This window comes from Salmo trutta, chromosome 5 (assembly GCF_901001165.1).
Source record: "Salmo trutta chromosome 5, fSalTru1.1, whole genome shotgun sequence".
NCBI classification, from domain to species: Eukaryota; Metazoa; Chordata; class Actinopteri; order Salmoniformes; family Salmonidae; genus Salmo; species Salmo trutta.
In genome coordinates, this window is record NC_042961.1 from 29,426,936 (window position 1) to 29,449,116 (window position 22,181).

The 22,181-nt window shown below is 41.5% G+C and overlaps 1 protein-coding gene across 1 annotated transcript in view; it reads left to right on the plus strand.

Moving 5' to 3' along the window:
• Positions 1-2,201: 2,201 nt before the first annotated feature.
• ptpn20 (protein tyrosine phosphatase non-receptor type 20) overlaps positions 2,202-22,181 on the plus strand; it is a 96,075-nt gene continuing 76,095 nt past the window's right edge. The window contains exon 1 of the mRNA XM_029753292.1: positions 2,202-2,347. Coding sequence (XP_029609152.1) covers positions 2,257-2,347 — 91 coding nt within the window. The 5' untranslated portion in view covers positions 2,202-2,256. The remainder of the gene's footprint in view (positions 2,348-22,181) is intronic.

Genomic DNA, 22,181 nt, shown 5'->3' on the forward strand with positions numbered 1-22,181 from the left:
ACAATGGTAAAACAAAAAAATTATCTTGAATATCCTGGTTCGGACTTCCTTGTTTTATCTCCATCCCTGGATTGATTTATTATCTCAATGGGGTGGCTGCACCTCAAACAGTTGCTATTCACTGACCTGTGCTGCTAAACTTCGGAAGTCTACTTCAGTGCTACTGAATCACTGCTATTGGCTTGTTTGTTTACTTTCGCACCATCAGACCTCAGTGACAAAATCACCAGACAGAGGGAACTAACTGTAATGGCTAAAATGGTAATGTTATATGGACGATATGCAGTAAACAGACACGAGGCCAAAGATGAATAAATATGTTGAGCAGTGCAAATTAAATCAGTCTTAATGACATTAGTTTTCGAGACTGATCCCTAGTTGATCACCTGCTCAGTTGTGTGTGTGTGTGTGTGTGTGTAGTGTGACAGACTGACTGTTTGATTGATGTGTCTGTCTCCCGGTTGTGTGTGTGTGTGTGTGTGTGTGTGTGTGTAGTGTGTGTGCAGGATGAGCAGCACGTTTGTGACGCTAGCGGAAGTGTTGGAGTGTCGAGGAGGCCCTCTTCTGGAGGACGAGGTGTGGTCCCTCCTCCTGGGCACTGCAGAGTCCCTGGTCGATGTCTCATACAAAGGTACAGTAATACTCCTGATGTACTTACTCACTGCCACTGACTAATACTAAATACTACTCCTGGGCACACACTACAGTACTGTTCTTTAAAATGACTAATGCTAATGTAGTAACTCAATATACTATACATACTTCTTAATATTACATAACATTATACTAAGGATATATGGATTTGTGGAGAAACATGATTTATTTAGAGATTTATCAGGTATTGCATGTCATTTCCACAGAATATTTCTATTCACTTTTCAGGACATAACAGTATGTGTAGCATCATAAGCCCCACCTCCCTGCTGCTCTCGGCCACTGGAACACTGGCGTTTAAGAACTGCACCCTATCAGATGAGGCAATGGCCTTCACCGCGCCAGAGATGCTGCAAGGCCGTGCCTCCTCAACCAAACCTGCTATAGAGAAGGTTAGCATACACACATTGTGCACAAGCCCCAGCTCCAATTAGACGTTTCGTAGGCAAAGTCCTAAGGTCAGCTTACCCTCACCAAATCCTATCTACATATATATCAGGTGTAAATGTAAACCTGACATTAGATTTGCCTCTATCGCAATGTGGTTTCTGATGTTGACATTAGTAGTTCTGCTGTTGAGCGGTGTAAGTGTGGATTATCTTGGTTCACTACAGACAGAGGATTTATGATGTAATCCATCTCTCACATGGCCTTAGGCCAGCAGCACTAACTAAAAGCATTAACACTGCTGCAGTAAGCTAAGTCCCTGCACTGACGCTAATACACAAGGGGGCAGCACTATGCTGTGTGTGTGTGTGTGTGTGGGGGGGGGGGGGGGGGTTCTCCTGATGCAGTAGATGGCAGCACTAACACAGCAATGAGCCTCAAGTAACTTGAAGCAAAGATAACACACACATATTGCCATCCAGTGGTGCTAGAGGAAATGCATTTTCGTAAGTGCTGCCCTTGTGTCGACAGTGCTTTGCCTGTGTAAACCAAAACACAATACACAAGGATACACCATCTGCGGTGTTAATGTGAATTGTTTTGGCATGCAGATTTTTTTCCCAGAAGGATTTAATGTCTGACTCATATTGAGTGTCATACTCTAATCTCTCTGTCTTCTACCAGATGCTGGTGTATTCACTTGGTATGACTCTCTACTGGTCTGTCGATTATCATCTACCTCAGAATCAGGTGGGTCCATACATTACCGTGGCCCTCAACATTAATTGACTTCAAAATTGAGAAACATAAAACTTGTTGAACAACAACTCGTTCTCTCAAGACTTTCTCTCAAGCATGTTCAGGCACCGCATCACACTTCTCTTTTTCCCTCCGTTGATATTGATACCTGGAGAGAGATTGATACCTTGTTTTTCATCTTTATTCTTGTCTCTCCCAGCCGGTCCAGTTGAGTGACCACCTTAACAGCCTGCTACTGAGCATGTGCGAGGACCTGGCCCAACGCAGGGTCAATCTGAACAGTATCTTGGAATCCTGTGAGTCTCAGCACAAAGCCTCTCTCCTGCCTCCACCCAACAGAGTCATAGGACAACTGGTGGAGGATGTCTTTCACAAAGCTGTGAGTGTGTGTTGGGGTGGCGGGGTGTCAGTGTATGGGGGTGTCTGTCTGTGTAATGCTGCAATTTTACCCGTGGAATGCTTTTCTCTCAGGTGGACCATGGCTCTGTGCCAGAGCCCTTTGCCCCGCTGAGTGGGATGAGTCAGATGATCAGAGAGAGGCTTCACGGTAAGGACAGTATCTAAACGGCCTCTATATCCCTCACAGCAAACCAGGAACATTCCCAGGACATTAGGCAACATTCCCCTTAAGTTGTAGTTAGTATGAAGAAAAAAAATCATTAGTATAAATAACGTCCCACAAACATTCAAAGAATGCTTTGATCACCCAATATTTTTTAAAGAAATGTTTGAAATTAAATATCCTTGGAATGTTCTCGTAACATTCACTAATGTTGTTTACAACATTTGTAAAAAACTGCCACAGAACGTTCCCCTAAGAATCTTATTAGGATGCCATGGAATGTAATAACACAATGTTCCGGTAATGTTCTGCCACAACATAACATGGGAGCAATAGAAGTGGTTCTGAGGAAACATTACACAAAAGTTCTGCTAATGTTGATGGATATGTTATTGGAAACACCCATAACAACAAGCAGGGAATATTACTTCAATGGTCTCAAAGTTATAGTGTTACGTTATGACATGATGATGTAAAAACTTTCCCAGAACATGCTTCAGCTAATATATCTGGATTCAATTCAATTGGTTCTGAGAAAACATTACAGAAACGTTCTACTAATGTTCATGGAGACGTCATCCAAAACAACATGCATGGAACATTCCCGCAAGACTCTATAGTTATTTTGTAATGTTATGACATGATGTTCTAAAAACTCACTTTAAAGATAATGGAATTAGTTATGAAAACATTGCCTTTATGTTCTGCTAATATTAATCGTAGTGTAACCAGGGCTCTAAATAAAATAAAAAAATCTATGGTAACATTGGTGTGCCCAACTTAAAGAAAGGAGCTCAACATAAAATCTTGGAGCACAAGAAGATGCAGTATATATATTTTTACATTGACTGAGATATAGCATTTTTTAAGCACATGTTGTGCTCTAGAAATTAATATTTTACCATGTAAAACATTTGTTTATTATAAAAAGCTAAAATGTTGATACAAAAATCTGTCATTGAAATTAGTCATTTGTGGAATAATAGGTTTCTACATTGTGTAAAAGCACTACCTTTGAGATGCATTACATTGAAAGTCCTACACTGTTTATTTAAGAGCATCAAGTTTGTGAGTGATGACCGTGAAGCCTATCATGCAAGAGATCAGTCATTCATTCATCGCTATGATCATTGATTTTCTAAATAAGGTATCCCTTTTCCTTTCTTTCTGCCCCCCCCCCAAAAAAATACAAATATTTTGATATACTGGTAAAGTAACCAGGTTGTTAGCTAGCTAATGATGTAACATGACTGAACAATGTGTAAACAAATAGCTGTGAGGGGTTTTGGAACGACCCACGACATGGTTTACGAACAGTGCCTAAAAATGAACTTTTTGGTCTACCAGCCACTGTAGCAGGTAGATGAAAAAAGTATACGAGCCACTCAGAATTCTTACCAGCCAATACATTTATTCGCCATAATGAAACACACACAAAAAAATATATTTTTTGTTTTTCCAGGTTTCGCACTTCCCCCAGTTGTTTTCTCAGATTTTCACTATTATTCAGACTTTTGTAATAGGAAAACAAAATTGGATCGTCTAAATCCTCAACAATGCTTAAACCACATTAGGAGACCACTTTTGAGGTTTGGGGAAGAGAATTGAGCATCATTTGAGCATGTCAAGAGACTGGTGTTTGTCTGGCTGTGTTTCTGTACTGCATGCACAATAGCAGTTTGCAAAAGAAAATACAACTCGATTGATACATATCATCATGATTTCCTATCATTCTGCCAGTTAAGCCTACTTTGCAATTAACATTTAATTTGGAACATTTTATGGGAAAGGCTTTAGAAATGACTGTTTCGACATCGCCAACTGGCTACACAAAGTGGTAGACACAGGCATTCCCATGCAGTTACGTCTTCAGAAAGTTGCAAGAAATTCAAATCAGTGATGCATTCTTTAATATTCTTTACATGTAGGCTTTGGATTGAACCAATCTGCGCTAACTTTTTTCTCTAAGGCACTCAGAAACAACTGCACAGGGAAGCCTATCATTACATCAATTATTATCTGGGTGATTGTTTTTCCTGGTTGCACTGGTTGCTCCCAAAATAAAATGTCAGGTTGCACAAAATATCTAGTAGCATACGCGACCAAAATGGTCTCACTTTAGAGCCCTGAGTGTAACATTATTATAGGAACTTGCAAAACTTTTGAACAATTTTCATTTCAATCTTCATACATCATGATATTTTATTAGACTATTGTCTAAACATAGTTTTTTTTTTAAAGAAAGTTAAATCAAGTAGATTTAAACCTGCAATCTGAGATCTTCCAGCCCTTTAGGCTGCTTAGTGTGCAGCGCCAACAGAATCCTAATGTTTCCAGTAGATTTCCCTTTACACTGAACTCGTTAGAGGGGCTGAACTCACCGATTCTGCCTGGGCTTTTCTACTGCTCATTAAGAAACATTTGATTTGCATCTTGGGGTTGTGGTTCGATGTGGGTGTGTTCGCTAAGGAAACTATTAACTGAATGATTACCTGCTGCATTCAAAGATAACCAACCTACAGAACTAGACTAAACTTCACTTGCGCCATCCTTGTGGTATTGAGAGATAAACATGGTAATGCTGTCACTGATTGCAGATAAAGGAAGATAGTACTTGCTTTGTTGTCCAACTGATCTTGTCCTTTCTGTCATGCTGTGAACCCCATTCATTGCCGCTTGCAGCTATATTTGTTCTTTGTCCCTCTTGAGTCATGACAGCAACATTTTGCCCTCAAAATCTATTTTGAAGTATTTGCAGAGAAGATCATAGTCCGCAATTTTACATCTAATTAAGGTGTTTTGTGCAGTATAGCGCAAGTAAAAAAAATGTGCATGAAAACTAGTCCATGCACTGCAGACAGTCGAGTCAGCTGCTGCTGAGCTCAGGAATTATTTCTGAGAACATGTCTACTACTTCATCAGCAAGCTGTCAAACTATCATCACAGATGGAAAAATGAACCAGATGTTTCACCGGATGTATAAATCGGATGCATCCGGTTGGCATTTCCACTCACCACCAAATATGGTGATGAGAGGAAGCCCAGTGCCCGATGTTGGGAGAAGATGGAGCGAGATGGATTCTGGCCGATGTTCTGCAAATTTTCTCATCTATGAAACATTTGATCCCAATACAGTTCTCTGTTCCCAAAACTAGAATCAGTTACAAACAGAGTGGACCAAGGTTGGTAGACTTTACCCTTTGCCAAAGTAAAAAAAAAAAAAAAAAAAAACATTGTGCAAGGGCAAATGTTGTTATTGCAGAATAGGCATTACCTAATGGAAATATGCAAATATATGCTAGAAGTGCCAAAAGGTTCTCCCTAGCTCATGCTTGGCTCTGCCCTCCTCCTTGCTTGTTTAATTTGCTCCCATTGCAAACGACATGCTGTGGTCTAGTTTGGGTAAAATAATCTTTGCTATCGTAAATAAAGCACAAGCTACACGCTGTTTATCAGTGCCCAAATTCACTAACTCATAAGGCCCGGACAATACCAGTATTACGATACTCATAAGTATCGTGGCTAGGAAACAAAACACAAAGCGGATTTAACTTCTTTAGGAAAACAGCCGTATCATTATGTTGTCATCCAGAGCTGCATTTATTCATTTTCCAAGCTATAGCACATCATATTTTACCAGAATTGTTTTGCGATACTGGTATTGTGCCTGCTAGGTTTTAAATGAACTGAGTAAAATCTCACGGACAATTATTCCCAATCTTCTGGGAGATATGTCAAGTGTTTTCTGTCTGTTAGAAATGGGGGAGAGATTAGTGGCGTTGAAAGAGTATCCAACATAACACTCTGAGTCACATGTTGGTTAATCACTCTCTGCAGTAGATGTGATGCTATTATTACAGCAGACTTCCCTTCCAGTGACGTAGCCTCCTTTATACAGGGATCTGTGGCTATTCTTTCAAACATTGTGCCTACTTTGACCAAACCCATCACTGAAAGTGGACGCTATCTCTGCCACTAGTCACTAGTCACTACCACTAATCCACTTCTAGAGTGTTCATTTACAAATGGGACCATATATTACCGGTATTAAATGTTCTCATTACGGCCCTTGTTTGTCCCTGTTTTACTGTCGCGAGTGGCATGTTAATGACAGATCTGTATCTCAATGCATTTTTTACCTAAATTACCATGCATTTCCCAGTGTGTAGACCTCCAAAACCAACCTGATACCCCAAATAAACAGTTTAGGGCAACCTTAAATCAATGTACGGGAACAGTTGACCCCCCCCCCCCACCTTCCCAGCACTCATCTCATCTCTTCATTTTCTTCTTCAGAGAGCGTTACAGTTCATCTTCCCAACGGCACAGTTGATAGCCCATGATAATGTCCTGATTTCAATATCTGGGAAATAATCACTTTCCCAAGCTCACAAGTCTCTCACCTGAGCCACCACCACCATGTTCTTGGTCAAATGATCCCTTCCATGCATCAAGACGCCATCTGTGTTCACCTTTGCATTACTCGAGAGAGAGGACAGAGCAAAACAACAGTTTTAGACATATCTGATTCTGGAAATCCAGACCATCTATTCACCATATGACAATTTATTACATTCCCAATATTCTTAATACCAAAATCTCTCAGACAAATGTCAAAGGGCATTACAACACACTGCTGAAACCATTTTTCAAATAGGCTTATACTGATATTTGATCCCAGGCATCTATTAGAAAGCTGAGTGAGACGTGGCCTCCTACATCTCCCTTCACATAGAAACGGTCATCTATATGAACCACTATCGATCAACCGAGGCCATACAACGCTATGTGAGAGTTTCCTGCCCCGCTGCTCTCAAGAGTGTTTGCTGCTGGGTTTTTTTCAAAGATGCAAACGCTTACATCGCGGCATTCTCTCCGAATGCAGCGGGTGCAGTACATTTAAGTCATTTAGCAGACGCTCTTATCCAGAGCGACTTACAAATTGGTGCATTCACCTTATGATAAGTAGGCTCCATTACTATTAAATCTGACCAATGGCCCCACATCTAACAGGGCTTTGATGATTTACCCTTTCCTCCCTGTTTCTTTGTCTTGGGCCATTAAAACCACTGTTAGTGACTTTCACTGTAGCAGCATTAACCCCTCGTAAGGCTGCAAAGTAATCGGAAGTTGATTTCACTCTCAAAGCGTTGTGCTCTATTTCATCCCAATGAAAATGTTGGTCCACAACCCCCGCAACTGCCGATTTGATAACAGGTTTCAAGCCTGCCATCAGAACAGATGTACGCATTCTATCAATGTACTCACGTACCCAGTCTTTTTGCAACGGAGTACATCTACGAATTTTGCGTTTATCGGTTTGTCTTTTTTGTTGATAAAATGCTGACATCAACACACTGCTGTATTGAGCTTTTGCTTTTCTTTTATGTTATTGTCACAATTGCATCTCTGAATTTTTTATTAGATTGGAATTTTCCATCAGCAGGGAATGGCTGACCAATTTTATCTAGTTTGCCAAATTTTTCTCATTGTCGAGATGATTTGGTGGAATGCTTGTGGACCTCTTTCAGCGCCTCTATGACTATTAAACTTTTCTTCCTCTAGTCCCCCTTTACAAGGAGAATCGGGGCCGCCGGTCACCATTTCAGTAGTTATTATCTCCTCACCCACGGCTCTAATACACGCCAATTTGAACTATTTTTTTTAGGTAGTGATATCCACTTCCCGGAGAGTAGTTACGGTGTCTGTACCTAATAATTTGGTCACTGGACCTGATATCTTGTATTAGAAACAATACTGAAGCTTCTATCAATTTACTACTGTAGAATACGGGTGACCTAATGTCTTATTCCAATGCTACGCCTCAAAAATCACTGTTGTTGACAACACACATTACCAAATCTTTCACAGTTCCCTGCGCCAATAGGGCAAAAACCAACCTCTCTACTGTTAATGCACACAACTCATGTTCACACAACGTTTGAATATCAAATGTATTTATAAAGCCCTTCATACATCAGCTGATATCTCAAAGTGCTGTACAGAAACCCAGCCTAAAACCCCAAACAGCAAGCACTGCAGGTGTAGAAGCACGGTGGCTAGAAAAAAGTCCCTAGAAAGGCCAGAACCTAGGAAGAAACCTAGAGGGGAACCAGGCTATGAGGGGTGGCCAGTCCTCTTTTGGCTGTGCCGGATGGAGATTATAACAGAACATGTCCAAGATGTTCAGAAGTTTATAGATGACCAGCAGGGTCAAATAATAATCATCATAGTGGATGTCGAGGGTGCAACAGGTCAGCACCTCAGGAGTATATGTCAGTTGGCTTTTCATAGCCGATCATTGAGAGTATCTCTACCGCTCCTGCTGTCTCTAGAGAGTTGAAAACAGCAGGTCTGGGACAGGTAGCACATCCGGTGAACAGGTCAGGGTTCCATAGCCGCAGGCAGAACAGTTGAAACTGGAGCAGCAGCACGGCCAGGTGGACTGGGGACAGCAAGTAGTCATAAGGCCAGGTAGTCCTGAGGCATGGTCCTAGGGCTCAGGTCCTCCGAGAGAAAGAGAATTAGAGAGAGCATACTTAAATTCACACAGGACACCGGATATGACAGGAGAAATACTCCAGATATAACAGACTGACCCTCGCCCACCGACACAAACTACTGCAGCATAAATACTGGAGGCTGAGACAGGAGGGGTCGGAAGACACTGTGGCCCCATCCGACGATACCCCCGGACAGGGCCAAACAGGCAGGATATAACCCCACCCACTTTGCCAAAGCACAGCCCTCACACCACTAGAGGGATATCTTCAACCACCAACTTACCATCCTGAGACAAGGCCGAGTATAGCCCACAAAGATCTCCGCCACGGCACAACCCAAGGGGGGGGGGGGGGGGGGGGCGCCAACCCAGACAGGAAGATCACGTCAGTGACTCAACCTACTCAAGTGACGCAAATATTTTTTTTTTTCTATGAATGTGGCTTTCCTCCAGAATTTATAGACAACCTTATCACCATCCACATTCCCTCCTGTTGTCCTTCTCCATGGACTACTTCTTTACAACCTGATATACTAGTACACAAGCATAACAATTTATACATACACACACACACACACACACACTATGGCCTTACGACCACCGCGGCTGGGACTTTTACCCCCCTTTACAGGTCTAGTAGGGAACCAAACCCACTCTGGATTTACCCTCTAGGACTTACCCTCTGCAGGTACCAGCCTGCTCGGACTTACCTTCCCGGGACTTACCATAAAGCTGCCATCAGTCGTAATACAATGGGACTACTGAATAAGCTCAGGCTTTCTAGGTCCGTATCCTATAATTGGTTCAGCCTACGACTCTCATCTCCCCAAGATGTCAGAATGAGTGGTAACAGGTGTAGGAACTGTGCCTACCTTGTTTTTGGTGTCGGCTCCTGTTTCACTGATTCTGAATATCTAGTTTGACTGTAAATCGTGGTGAACCCTGATCGCAGCGCCAACTGTTAGGATCTAAATTAAATGAGTAAAAACTCACAATCGATTATTAAAGCTCAAAACAAGTTGATTCACCCAATGCATCAGACACCTCAACAGACAAAGACATGTTCCCACCAGCACAAGTGTATACATACCCCAATTTAGGTGAAGTCTCCTCCTTCCCTCTAAACATTACATCTTTATTGCTAGGCAGGAAGTACAGTGATCTGGGTAATAAACTGTTCCTTCTCCCTTAATGTGACCTGACCTGACCTCGGCCCCTATTCCTCACTAATCCACAGTTCTCCACCCTTATCAGTGACCGCAACCATGTGATTGCCTTTCCGTTACACAGTAACACTCCAAGCCCTGGCTCATATCCAACCTTAATTGCCTCCACCATATACATTCCTCCTACAGATAATCATTCACTTCTAGTGTAGCACCCAGATTGTGGCCCTTCTCCTTTCCATAGGATACCTGATGTCTAACAATAATGTGTTCTGACAGAATGTAAACATTCTACATTCCCCTCTCTCCCTCAGTGACATGAATAAGGATATTTCATATTTTCACATTTAGAAGTCAGAACCCATCAGTTCCATCTCTGTATTTGTCAGTTAAGGTAGCTAGGAGCAAGCAGGCACATTGAGCAGGCAGACCACATTAGCTAAATAAGCTTATCAAGTCACTGGCGAGTGGCAACGTATGTGCTTCAGTGCCGTTTTGTTTTTACAACTTTCTCACTATCTATTACCGGAGTGTGGTTCTGTCTGGCAGTGTTTCATAGTGAATCATGTTACAAAACAGGTCGAGGCGAGACACAAGATGCTTGCGAATGGGTTTTCAATTTTGGAATAATGACAAGTGGCACTTGGGATGCAAGTGTGGATTGTATCAATTCGCATTTTACCCAAAACAGTGAGATTCGAGTGATCACTATCAAACACATCAGCAAGTGGCCACTCCATAAAGGGCTTCGGGGCCAAGTGTTCTTTCAACATTACATAAGACAACACGTCACCAATGTTAACAAGTCCAAGGCACTGCGTAGCCTAATGGGCAGGCCTGTCTCATTATCAGCACATTTGTTTCTCTGTGCATGACAGTTCTCCCTAGGTGTTACCATCTTGTGTTAGAGGGCAAGGGTGCATTATTGAAAGCACAACCCAACCCTCAAATATCCAAGAATCTAGGGACGTAACAGCTTCCCGAAATCTCACAAATCTCAATTTTGGAAAATACTGACTTTGATCCTACACTTTGTAGTCAATGTTTACGCTAAAATCAAGTTTCACTAATATCGATGCAACATAGACCATTGGTTGAAGATCTGATAACATTCAGTATAAAACAATATGCATAAGTAAAGAAAATTAGAAAGGGGAAAAATACTTTTTCCATGTCACTGTAGATGGGAGGGGTGAGGGTAACTGAAGGGTTGGACAAAAAAAGATAACTAAATGTGAAATGTGCCGTAAAATTGATATACACTGAACAAAAATATTAAACGCAACATGTAAAGTGTTGGTCCCATGTTTCATATGCACAAAAAGCTTATTTCTCTCAACTGTTGTGTACACATTTGTTTGCATTCCTGTTAGTGAGCATTTCTTCTTTGCCAAGATAATCCATCCACCTGACAGGTGTGGCATATCAAGAAGCCGATTAAACAGCATGATCATTACATAGGTGCACCTTATGTTGGGGACAATAAAATGTGCAGTTTTGTCACACAACAGAATGCCACATATGTCTCATGTTTTGAGGGAGTGTGCAATTGACATGCTGACTGCAGGAATGTCAAATCAGAGCTTTCGCTACATTTTTATTTATTCTACCATAACCAACCTCCAATTTCATTCTAGAACTTTCAGCAGTACTCCCAACCAGCCTCACAACCACAGACTGTGTGTAACCACAAAAGCCCAGGACCTCCACATCCAGCTTATTCACCTGCTGGATAGTATTTGAACGGCCACCCTGACAGCTGATGAAACTGTGTGTTTCCACAACCAAAGAATTTCTGCACAAACTGTCTCAGGGAAGCTCATCTGCATGCTCATCATCCTCATCAGGGTCTTGATCTGACTGCAGTTAAGTTAAGAGTCGTAACCAACTTCAGTTGGCAAATTCTCACCTTCAATGGCCACTGGCACAATGGAGAAGAAGTGTGCTCTTCATGGATGAATGCCAGTTTCAACTATACCGGGCAGATGGCAGATGACGTCGTTTGGGTGAGCTGTTTGCTGATGTCAACATTGTGAACAGAGTGCCCCATGGTGGCGGTGGGGTTATGGTATGGGCAGGCATAAGTTACGGACAGCGAACACAATTGCATTTTATTGACGGCAATTTGAATGCACAGAGCTACCGTGACAAGATCCTGAGGCCCATTGTCATGCCATTCATCCACTGTCATCACCTCATGTTCCAGCATGATAATACACAGCCCCAGTACACAATTCCTGGTAGATGAAAATGTCCCAGTTCTTCCATGGCCTGCATACTCAGACATGTCACCCATTCAGCATGTTTGGAATGCTCTGGATTAGAGGTCGACCGATTATGATTTTTCAACGCTGATACAGATTATTGGAGGACCAAAAAAAGCCGATACGGATTAATCAGTCGATTTTTATATATATATCAGTTGAAGTTGGAAGTTTACATACACCTTAGCCAAATACATTTAAACTCAGTTTTTCACAATTCCTGACATTTAATCCGAGTAAATATTCCCTGTCTTAGGTCAGATAGATCACCACCACCTTTATTTGAAGAATGTGAAATGTCAGAATAATAGCAGAGAATGATTTATTGCAGCTTTTTATTTCTTTCATCACATTCCCAGTGGGTCGGAAGTTACATGCACTCAATTAGTATTTGGTAGCATTGCCTTAAATTGTTTAACTTGGGTAAAATGTATTGGGTAGCCTTCCACAAGCTTCCAACAATAAGTTGGGTGAATTTTGGCCCATTCCTCCTGACAGAGCTGGTGTAACTGAGTCAGGTTTGTAGGCATCCTTGCTCGCACACGCTTTTTCAGTTCTGCCAACACATTTTCTACAGGATTGAGGTCAGGGCTTTGTGATGGACACTCCAACACCTTGACTTTGTTGTCCTTAAGCCATTTTGCCACAACTCTGGAAGTATGCTTGGGGTCAGAGTCCATTTGGAAGACCCATTTGCAACTAAGCTTTAACTTCCTGACTGATGTCTTGAGATGTTGCTTCAATATATCCACATCATTTTCCTACCTCATGATGCCATCTATTTTGTGAAGCGCAACAGTCCCTCCTGCAGCAAAGCACCCCACAACATGATGCTGCCACCCCCATGCTTCACGGTTGGGATGGTGTTCTTTGGCTTGCAAGCCTCCCCCTTTTTTCCTCCAAACATAACGATGGTCATTATGGCCAAACAGTTCTATTTTTGTTTCAGACCAGAGGACATTTCTCCAAAAAGTATGATCTTTGTCCCCATGTGCAGTTGCAAATCGTTGTCTGGCTTTTTTAATGGCAGTTTTGGAGCAGTGGCTTCTTCCTTGCTGAACGATATAGGACTCGTTTTACTGTGGATATAGATACTTTTGTACCTGTTTCCTCCAGCATCTTCACAAGGTTCTTTGCTGTTGTTCTGCGATTGATTTGCACTTTCCGTACCAAGGTACGTTCATCTCTAGGAGACCGAATGCGTTTCCTTCCTGAGCAGTATGACGGCTGCGTGGTCCCATGTTGTTTATACTTGCATATTATTGTATGTACAGATGAACGTTGTACCTTCAGGCATTTGGAAATTTCTCCCAAAGATGAACCAGACTTGTGGAGGTCTACAATTTTTTTCTGAGGTCGACCTCTAGTTTGGACCATGTTAGTTTGTTGTTGATGTGGACACCAAAGAACTTGAAGCTCTCAACCTGCTCCACTACAGCCCCGTCAATGAGAATGGGGGCGTGCTCGGTCCTCCTTTTCCTGTAGTCCACAATCATCTCCTTAGTCTTGGTTGCGTTGAGGGATAGTTTGTTATTCTGGCACCACCCGGCCAGGTCTCTGACTTCCTCCCTATAGGCTGTCTCGTCATTGTCGGTGATCAGGCCTACCACTGTTGTGTCGTCTGCAAACTTAATGGTGTTGGAGTCGTGCCTGGCCATGCAGTCCTGGGTGAACAGGGAGTACAGGAGGGGACTGAGCATGCACCCCTGGGGAACTCCAGTGTTGAGGATCAGCGTGGCAGATGTGTTGCTGCCTACCCTCACCACCTGGGGGCGGCCCTTCAGGAAGTCCAGGATCCAGTTGCAGAGGAAGGTGTTTAGTCCCAGGATCCTTAGCTTAGTGATGAGCTTTGAGGGTACTATGGTGTTGAACACTGAGCTGTAGTCAATGGCATAGCAGGTCATAGCAGGATTTCTTGTAAGCTTCCGGGTTAGAGTCCCGCACCTTGAAAGCAGCAGCTCTACCCTTTAGCTCAGTGTGAATGTTGCCTGTAATCCATGGCTTCTGGTTGGGGTATGTACGTACAGTCACTGTGGGGACGACGTCCTCGATGCACTTATTGGTAAAGCCAGTGACTGATGTGGTGTACTGCCATCGGAAGAATCCCGGAACATGTTCCAGTCTGTGATAGCAAAACAGTCCTGTAGTTTAGCATCTGCTTCATCTGACCACTTTTTAACAGACCTAGTCACTGGTGATTCCTGCTTTAATTGTTGCTTGTAAGCAGGAATCAGGAGGATAGAGTTGTGGTCGGATTTACCAAATGGAGGGCGAGGGAGAGGTTTGTACGGAGTACAGGTGATCATAAATTTCTTTACCTCTGGTTGCACATTTAACATGTTGATGGAAATTTGGAAGAACTGATTTAAGTTTCCCTGCATTAAAGTCTCCGGCCACTAGGAGCGCCGCCTCTGGGTGAGTGGTTTCCTGTTTGCTTATTTCCTTAAATAACTGACCAAAGACAGGGAATTTTTACTAGGATTAAATGTCAGGAATTGTGAAAAACTGAGTTTAAATGTATTTGGCTAAGGTGTATGTAAACTTCTGACTTCAACTGTAATATTGCCCGCTAACGTGAATTTATTTTAATGAAATATGCAGGTTTAAAAATATATACTTGTGTATTGATTTTAAGAAAGCCACTGATCTTTATGGTTAGGTACATTGGTGCCATGAGTGTGCTTTTTCGCGAATGCGCTTTCGTTAAATCGTCACCCGTTTGGCGAAGTAGGCTGTGATTTGATGATAAATTAACAGGCACCGGATTGATTATATACAGCGCTGGACAAACTAGTTAAACTAGTAATATCATCAACCATGTGTAGTTAACTAGTGATTGTTAAGATTGATTGTTTTATATAAGATAAGTTTAATGCTCCCTAGCAACTTTCATTGGCTCCTTGCTGCACTCTCGTAACAGGTGGTCAACCTGCCACAGTCTCCTCATGGATTGCAATGTAATCGGCCATATCGGCGCCCAAAAATGCCGATTACCGATTGTTATGAAAACTTGCCGATTAATCGGTTGACCTCTACTCTGGATCGACGTGTACGACAGCATGTCCAGTTCCCGCCAATCTCCAGCAACTTCGCACAGCAATGGAGGAGGAGTGGGACAATATTCCACAGGCCACAATCAACTCTATGCCAAGGAGCGCTGCATGAGGCAAATGGTGGTCACACCAGGTACTGACTGGTTTTCTGATCCACGCTCCTACTTTCTTTTTTTAAGGAATCTTTGACCAACAGATACATATCTGTATCCAGGCTGTATGACAACTTACAATGACGGCCTTGATTGGGAGTCCCATAGGGCGGCGCACAATTGGCCCAACATGGTATGGGTTTGGCCGGTGTAGGCCGTCATTGTAAATAAGAATTTATTCCTAACTGGCTTGCCAAGTTAAATAAAGGTTGTATTTTTTTTTTTATAAATCCCAATCATGTGAAATCCATAGATTAGGGCCTAATGAGTTTATTTCAATTGACTGATATGAACTGTAACCCAATAAAGTTTTTGAAATTGTTTCATGTTGCATTTATTTTTGTTCAGTGTACTATGTATAAGCTGGAAGTAGAAGTCTAAGTATGGCTGACAATTAGTTTACTCCTATTAGTGGAGGTGTAGTAGGTTTAGGGGAAAATATATATTTTTTACATTTGGGGGATTAGAAATTCAGCAAACAATTACATTGATAGCACCCACAATCTATCTGCAATATTAAAGCTGATCTACCCCCCAGTATTTAAAGCCTTGCACTTTGAAGTCAACCCGGGTTGGACTGGCCTTGGTGGGCTAGCTCGAATTGCATTTCCACTGCCTCCAGAATAGAAATTTCTATCTAGAAATTTAGAAAGTAATTTGGCTATAACTAGCTAGTTTGCAAGATGTTGAAAAAAACATTAAAATTCACCCACCCCACGCTGTAACTGTTACCCTATACTCTCGACGCCAGCTAGCCAAATGTTTAGCTTGCTATCTAGCTTAACGGTAGCGTTGTCACTAGCTTGATTCCTAATCTTCCTTGCCTTGGTATTTGCTATTACTTAGCAGGCTAACCAAACAAACCAGACAATAGGTTTGATTAGGATGCAGCTAGCTTTCAATCCCTGCTCACTCACATTAGCTATCTAGCTTGTTTCAACTCTGATTTGCTAGCATTCGAGGGCTGACTTATCATAAACATTTGTGACTCATCACCTGGATTCGGTCTTTATGTAGCAACATTTGAATCATTTTTTTTACATTGGCTAAAAGTAGAGACTCAGAGCTACAAAATGGTATATCATCCACGGCATTTTTGAGGAACAATGGGAAAGTAATTCTACTTTGAAAGTTGATACACTTGTAACCGCACTTTTGAGAAAACGGCCATTGAATGTTTTGGTCCTACTAAAGAGCTCTCCTTTTGTCTACACACATTCAGCATTGTTCACACCCTCTTAAACCAGCCCCACCCATCTCTTTAAGGATTCACATGAGGTCATGTGCTAAAGGCTAAAAGTGGTAGTAGCCTACAATAAAGAAAAATTCCAGATAAATAAATACACTTGTCTAAATTGATGGGTCATGTGAAAGAAATGTTATAACTCCCAGCCACATCCAGTGGTGGAAAAAGTACTAAATTGTCATACTTGAGTAAAAGTATAAATAATTTCAAATTCCTTATATTAAACCAGACAGCACAATTGTATTTAAAAAAAATTGCCAGGGGAACAATGTATTTAAGTATTTCAACCATTTCAACTTCCTTAAATTAAGCAAACCAGACGGCACAATTATATTATTTTCTATTGATCAATAGCCAGGGGCACAAGCCAACACTCAGACATAATTTACAAACAAAGCATTTGTGTTTAGTGAGTCTGCCAGATCTGATGCAGTATGGATGACCAGCGATGTTCTCTTGATAAGTGTTTGAATTGGACAATTTTCCTGTCAAAATGTAACAAGTACTTTTGGGTGTCAAGGAAAATGTATGGAGTAAAAAGTACATTATTTTCTTTACGAATGTAGTGAAGTAAAAGTCACCAAAATATAAATAGTAAAGTAATGCACAGATACCACAAAAAAACTACTTAAGTAGTACTTTAAAGTATTTTTACATCACTGCCAAAATGCCTTTACACCACTGCCAAAATGACTTTTACACCCAAATTACAGCATGCCTTGTAAAGGCACGCGGACAAGGACCAAACAAACACTATACAAAACACAGGATTGAACCCCAAACAAAAGAGCGAGGAGTACCTCGAATAAATAACATAAGCACACAACGATTACCACATGGGATGAGACCCGTAATCATCTGCGCAATCCACAATGACACGAAAGCTAAAACACACAGCACAGGTACTCACACGAACCAACGGACATTGTAACAATAATCGACAAGACAATGGTAAACCGAGGACACACTTATACAATTACTAATCACTGGGAATAGGGGCCAGGTGTGCATAATGAAAGTTCCGGAGGGATCCGTGACACACCAGTACATTAGCATACTTTATATACTGTTACACACGCACTTATCACATAGTATTCCATACATCAGTTAAGGCCATGCAACCTGAGTTGAAACCTGAGTGAGGTGCACATGTACAGTACATAAACAGATACATGCGCCATATATTTAAGTGGTGGACACTTGATGCGGTCACATGATACTGTTATGGTATATCACAAAATCATGTTACGACCACACATATCAATATTAATTTTCTATATCAATATTTTGTCTTGCTAAGTGGATGGACTCTACAAAATGTGTAAACGGTACAGCCAAATGGTTACTTGCATAGTAGCACTTTCAGAAATAGATCAATATAAATAATGTCAATATAAATAAAATATACAGTGTGTACAAGAACAATAACGATATCAGTGATAGACGAGGTAGTTAAATGCATACAATCAGGGGTAAAGCAGGATAAAAAAATAATAGTAGCAGCAACGTATGGTGTGTGTGTTACGAGAGAGTCATTTGAATAGAGGCACTGCAGATAGTGCTAATGACTGGCCCGTCCGAACCACGCATGAACAAGGGAATCTATATTTGGAGAGCCTGTTTCTGACCTGCCCTTGACTTTGGTGCAGGGCATGTGATGTCCACCTCTTCGTCGCAAAACTCCCTGATCTTGTCAAAAGATAGTTTGTCTAGCTGTGTCCAGTCCAGGTGGTGCTTTTCCAGGCAGACCATCTATGGGAGTAAGGATGTCAGCGTTGCGCAGCAGCTGAAACCTGGTCCTGACAGTCTGAACGCCCCTTGGCGACAACACCAGACTCCAGAGCATTGAAGCTGTAAAACAGGGAATAACAAAAAATCTGAAGACATTATGTATGAGGTAAGAATAACCTCATACAAAGAAAAACATTTTAGTACCTGAAGTGCTGGTACTGTTTGATCTGTGGCAGCGGCCTAAAGTACGGAGTCAGGTGTTTTTGCCAGCCATAGCTTTCCACCAGCCCCGTACCATCCTCCAGTCCAACCAACTCTGGGATGTTGACCCCTGTCACAGTGCTGTCCTTCAAAACACCAGCAATTTCACACAGTGTTCACTCTGGTCTTTCTGAAATGTTGCTCGATGAGGCCGAAGCACAAGTCAGGGGAAAACTTGGTGTGGCCTGTGATCAGGAAGTGAAGGTCCAGATTGTGGTGGAGCTTGTGCATGGTCCACCAGGCACAATATCAGAGCATAAACTTGTTCTTGTTTTGGCCACTACAGTCATGTCTATTCAGGTCCACACGTGTGTTCCAAACTCCATAGTTGAGGAAATGGTGCATGTAGTTGATAACTGTGCTGCTGCCTTTGCTTGCTTGGGCCAGCTCTCTTTTTGATGACTGTATGACTGGTGGATTAGAGTCAGGCGCGTTCTACTGATTAATGCTTAAAGACAAATTCCAGATACAAATATTTTAGCATTATTATACAATAGATGCGAAATGGCATTCTGAGAACATCACTACACACAGTTCATACGTTCTTTGTTAGTCAGTTCATTGTTAGTTAGCAAACCAGCCATTGAACTCCAGCTGGCTAGCTAACAGCAAGCTTTAGCTTGCAATGAAAACAACTTTCGGACAGAATTGGAAACGTATAATATCTGAATCTGTAGCTAGATTCTTACCTGTATACATGGATGAAAGCTTCACAGGAGTAGCAACATATTTGCAGTTCTCCATGGCTAACATAATATCTTTTGAAAAAAAAACTGCAGTACGGGAGCAGCTCATTTTATAGACATAAGATGCAACACCAACCAATCCAAACTCATCTCTCGGCATGGCCAGCCCACTCATTATCTCAGCCAATCATGGCTAGCGGGAAGGTTGCTGACGTTTTCCTGTGGCTAAACCAACTAGGCTTGTAATTTAACAATTGTATTCGTATTTACAGATGACATACACGTTTGATATTAAAGCACATGAAAGTTCAGATGTTCAAGAAGGCATTTCTGCCAAAAAACACATTTTGATGAAAAATACTTTTTTTACATTCAAAAGGATCTCCTGTGAAGTCGTGACTTGCGACATACGCCTAGTTTCCTGAATCGGGTCACATTTGTGTAGTGCAAAAATAAATGGATCCAAGTATGTTGGTAATTCATGTCATGTCCGACTACGGCTTGTCCATGTGCTAGCTAACAGCAACAAACCCAGACGAGCTAAATGTGAAAACTTCCAGTAGAGATCAGCTACTCATTAGCTAGCTAGCATTAGCTATATTATAGCTCTAAAGCATAATGTTTACGTTTTGAAATAACATATATTTATTTGATTGTACAGTTGTAGTCAGCAGTTTACATACACTTAGGTTGGAGTCATTAAAACTCGTTTTTCAACCACTCCACAAATGTATTGTTAACAAACTATAGTTTTGGAAAGTCGGTTAGAACATCTACTTTATGCATGACACAAGTAATTTTTCCAAAATTGTTTACAGACAGATTATTTCACTGTATCACAATTCCAGTGGGTCAGAAGTTTACATACACTATGTTGACTGTGCTAATTGACATCATTTGAGTCAATTGGAGGTGTACCTGTGGATGCATTTCAAGGCCAACCTTCAAACTCAGTGCCTCTTTGCTTGACATCATGGAAAATCAAAAGAAATCAGACAAGACCTCAGAAAACAATTATAGACCTCCACAAGTCTGGTTCATCCTTGGGAGCAATTTCCAAATGGCTTAAGGACAACAAAGTCAAGGTATTGGAGTGGCCATCACAAAGCCCCGACCTCAATGCTATAGAAAATTTGTGGGCGAAACTGAAAAGGTGTGTGCGAGCAACGAGACTTCAAAACCTGACTCAGTTACACCAGTTCTGTCAGGAGGAATGGGCCAACATTCACTCAACTTATTGTGGGAAGGTCCTTTGCTGTTGTTCTGGGATTGATTTGCACTTTTCGCACCAAAGTATGTTAATCTCTAGGAGACAGAACGCGGCTCCTTCCTGAGCAGTATGACGGCTGCGTGTTCTCATGGTGTTTATACTTGCATGTACAGATGAACGTGGTACCTTCAGGCCTTTGGAAATTGCTCCCAAGGATGAACCAGACTTGTGGAGGTCTACAATTATTTTCTGAGGTCATGGCTGATTTATTTTGATTTCCCCATGATGTCAAGCAAAGAGGCACTGAGATTGAAGTTAGGCCTTGAAATACATCCACAGGTACACCTCCAATTGACTCAAATGATGTCAATTAGCCTGTCAGAAGCTTCTAAAGCCATGACATAATTTTCTGGAACTTTCCAAGCTGTATAAAGGCACAGTCAACTTAGTGTACGTAAACATCTGACCCACTGGAATTGTGATACAGTGAATGAAAGTGAAATAATCTTTCTGCAAACAATTGTTGGGAAAATTACATGTCAGTAGATGTCCTAACCGACTTGCCAAAACTATAGTTTGTTTACAAGAAATGTGTGGAGTGGTTGAAAAACTAGTTTTAATGACTCCAACCTAAGTGCATGTAAACTTCCAACTTCAACTGTACATTCTATACATAGTGTTAGCAAGTACAAGCTAAGCTTTTCTAGCTATAATATTTAGCTATCTAGCTTTTCAAATGTTTGCCTAGAAAGCTAGCGAGCTAGCATCACATTTAGGAAATAGAAAAAGGGTCTTTAGTTTTAAAATTGGGGGGGACATAACTTGGTGGGGGGTCCTCCCATATTTGGGGGCATCTAAATCTCATTACCTGCATTTCTACACAATATAATATGACCCATAGCACTTTTAGCAGTCTCTATTAAGAACAACATAAGGTAAGCAAAAATGCCCAGTCATCAAGCTAGGTAAGAGATCATCACTAAATATGTGACTCATTTCAGGAAACTAGGCATATGTCGCACGCCACTTCTTCACAGGAGCAGTATTTGAAATGCCTTCTGGAACATGTGAACTTTCATGTGACTTAATAACAAACTTGTTTTCCATCCATAAATACAAATCCAATTGTTAAATTACAAGCCTAGTTGGTTTAGCCACAGAAAAAGCCAGGAACCTTCCCACTAGCCATGATTGGCTGAGATAATGGTTGGGCTGGACATGCTGGGAGATGAGTTTGGAATGGTCTGCCATGTAGCATGCTTCTGTCTATAACGTGAGCTGTTCAGTATGTGTTGACAGTTCTTTCTACCGCATCATTTTTGAAAGATTTAACGTTAGCCATCGAGAACAACAAAAGTTTTGCTCCTTTCCTCCACAACATTGCTGGCTCACTAGCTAATGTTACGTGTATGATTTGTGAGGTAATATTATTCTAATCAGAAAGCCATTTGCATTGCTAGTTATAGACTAATGTTATCTAGCTAACATTTAACCTAATTTGTTAGTGTTAGCTACCTGCAGATTCATACTACAGCTATGACAATGTTT